At 32.2% G+C, this 3,331-nt stretch overlaps 1 protein-coding gene across 1 annotated transcript; it reads left to right on the forward strand.

Annotated features, from left to right (window-relative positions):
- Positions 1–793: 793 nt before the first annotated feature.
- LOC105113038 (uncharacterized) lies at positions 794–1,579 on the forward strand. Its single transcript, XM_011009025.1, has one exon. It carries the CDS (start codon positions 794–796, stop codon positions 1,577–1,579), a length of 786 nt encoding a protein of 261 aa, XP_011007327.1.
- Positions 1,580–3,331: the final 1,752 nt, after the last annotated feature.

Consider the following 3,331-nt stretch of genomic DNA (forward strand, 5'->3'; position numbering starts at 1 on the left):
TTACCGAATATTTTTCCTTTACCGTGCTGTGTAGAGCAATGTGTTTGGATTGGCCAGTATCCTCGTTTGTTTTTGCTTTTAATAAGTGGCATTGCATCCTTTTTTATCATCTGCTGCTTCCAATGGAGATTATTCATAAAATTGAAGCCACTTTTCTATGCGTTCAGCCTCTTCTTCGCTGGATGGTAAGATTAAGCGTCAAGGAAATCAAACTGGAATAAGATTTGGAAATGGCAGGATCCCTCGACGAGTTATGGAAGCTTCTAATGAGTGGGAAGCAGCTCGTCAACAATTATCCCATAAATTCCCCCCTAAATTTTTTATGCGTGATTTATTTGATATAAGAATAATAATCTTCACAGGAGATCCCATGTATAGCTGCTGCCTCGCCCAAATTATAAATTCCAAATACTAATATTTTTAAAACATGTATTTAATTTGTTGAAGGTTTTTGCATGGAAGATTTACAGCTGTAGATAACGCGATAAATACAGAAATCGTTAGGAAACTCATTTAATTTAAAAGATAAAAATCACCTAATCAGATAATTATTATATTAGCAGTTTCTTCAAATTTCAACTAAGATGTACCAAAAAAATATTCGAAAAAGGATCCTATTCGCAGTAGAATTGTATTTCAAAACGCTACCCTTTGTCTTCCGTTGTTCAACCTGTCTTCTCTTGTAATTTCTATAAATTATCCTCTACAGTTTCTTGTCTTCCCTGAAGTTCTACTTGACAATTTCTTGCATCTCCTGTGTCTATGATCTTTTGCTATATATTTTGCGTAATAGATGGAGAATAATTTTTCACTTCTAAGAGAACAAAAAATCATAGCAGATGATGAAGAGTTGCTTGAGCTCTCGCTCTCTACTGGATCCAGGTCACAGCCATTATCGCAATCATCATCACAACTAATGTTAGGTCAACCACCAACGCTTCCATCGCAGTTGTTCCCACCAGTGAAACCGCCTCCACCACCGCCACACATTCTCCATGTGCAGCCCCCTGCTAACCCATCTCATCAAGAAGCTGTCGTCGGGCAACTGCATTCTCACATCCGCAAGTCTCCCTCTAAGATTTTAAGGGAAGGAAAAAGTGACACCATACCGGCACCGTATCCATGGGCTACTACTAGACGTGCCACAGTACATAGCCTTGAATATCTGCTAGCCAAAGGACTAACCATCATTTCCGGTCAAGTGCAGTGCAAAAAATGTGACAGACAGTATGAAATTGAATATGACTTGCAGCAAAAATTCAGGGAAGTCGCATCTTTTATTTCTGAAAACAAGGACACCATGCATGATCGAGCGCCATCAGTTTGGCTAAACCCAACTCTTCCTGATTGCGGTTTCTGTAATAAAAGGAACTGCTTGAAGCCAATTATCTCCAAGAAGAGGTCCATTAATTGGTTGTTTTTGCTGTTGGGGCAAATGCTTGGGTGCTGCCAACTAAAGGCGTTGAAATACTTTTGCAAACACACCATGAATCATAGAACAGGTGCTAAAGATCGAGTTCTATATCTTACTTACATAGATCTTTGTAACCAATTAGATGGATCTCAAGGGATCGCTTGATATTAAGTTTTCTACGTAGGGAATTACCATTGGATCTTCTCCACAACCACTGGGGAAGCCTCTTTGTTTAGTTTTACTAATATGGTCTCTGTTTTAAGTTCCTTTTCTTCTTCGTTAGTTTTTGCTTTAGATTTTCGTTCTAGCTTTATTTAATTAGTTCTTTCTGCAACATAGTTATGGCTACTTAGATGGCTAGCGCTTTTCTTTCTATCTATGCAGTTCGATGAAGCGAAAGCGAGTAGCTGTTTGTTTACGAATTGCATTAATTAGCACCTTAATTACTTGAAAGTGTTTTCATCAATCGAAAATTCTAGGTCATTGTTGAAGGAAGGGAAGGCACATGGGTATTTAAAAGTGTAATAATAATTATATTTTAAAATATATTAAAATAATATTTTTTATTTAAAAAAATTATTTTTAACATCAATTATTAAAATATTTAAAAGCATAAAAAATATATTGATTTAAAATAAAAATTAAGTATCATCCCCCACTGCAATAAAAACAACCATTATTTATCATTATACATAAATTACCCATCAATTTCATTGTTTCTTCTTTATCGTCAAATCCTTTAATATTATCATTAAATCCACCTCTTTCACCAACCATTATCTCTATAACCTCACAAATATATAATGAAAATATTTTTTTATCATTAACCTCACAAATATTTTTTTACCCCCACTGCAATAAAATATTTTTTTATCATTAATCCTTTAATATTGCATAATACCAACTGAATATTTTATTAGTAACTAAACATTCATTGATTATATTGAAATAAAACCTTAACAACAAAATCACGAATGTTAATTGATTGTCAAAAAAATATATTATTGATGATTTATATTTTATCATTAATATAATTATTTATAAATTTATAAATGAAAAAAGCACACCAAATAAAATATTTTATCAACATAATTCTTTTGATAATTTCATTGGAGATTATAACATATTAGTGACAAAATAAACTGTTGGTAATCTCATTGATAATAAAATGCATATGACCAATGAAATTAAACCATCTCATATTTACATCTAAAAATAACAATTCTTGTAATTTTTTGAGCTATATGGAACTTTTCAATGAACTTATTCCGCCACTAAATTCATATGTAATTATTAGTGACAAAGTTCTCTAATTTTTTCTAACTCTATGAAACTTTTCGAGGGATTAGTTTCTATATCATTATATCTGTGATTGAAATTTCATCGATAATTCTATCAATAATGTATTTAATATTTTAAAAACATTAAATAAACAAAACAAGGAAAAAGGTTAAAAAAGAATAAAACCAAAATATAAAATCAAAATTTTATTATTAATTTAAAAATATTATTAAAAATAATTTATCTAGCAAACAAAAGCTGAAGGAAAAGGAGAAGGTAGAGGCGGATCTTTGTCAAGATCAAATAGGCGATAAGATAGACCACATATACTAGTAAAGGTTGACAACAACCGCTCAAGGACATTTATTTTATCCCTTAAGTGGTCGTCTCAGAATCTAAGTTGGGTTATTTCAATACTAAGTCAAGTCATTTGAGCATCAACTTATCCTCGTATAATCATCTAGACAATTGAATAGTATTGCCTTAAACCTGATTACGAGGAACCAGTGATCACTACACTATGGCATATTTGCATATCCTTGACCGTAGTGTTTAAAATATTGTAAATCTTATTTCTATTGAGTTCACCGAACAATCCAGTCTCCAATTATAAATCAAAATCGAGTCTAGATGGAT

Source organism: Populus euphratica, unplaced genomic scaffold, assembly GCF_000495115.2.
Source record: "Populus euphratica unplaced genomic scaffold, PopEup_1.0 scaffold603.1, whole genome shotgun sequence".
Taxonomy (NCBI): domain Eukaryota; kingdom Viridiplantae; phylum Streptophyta; class Magnoliopsida; order Malpighiales; family Salicaceae; genus Populus; species Populus euphratica.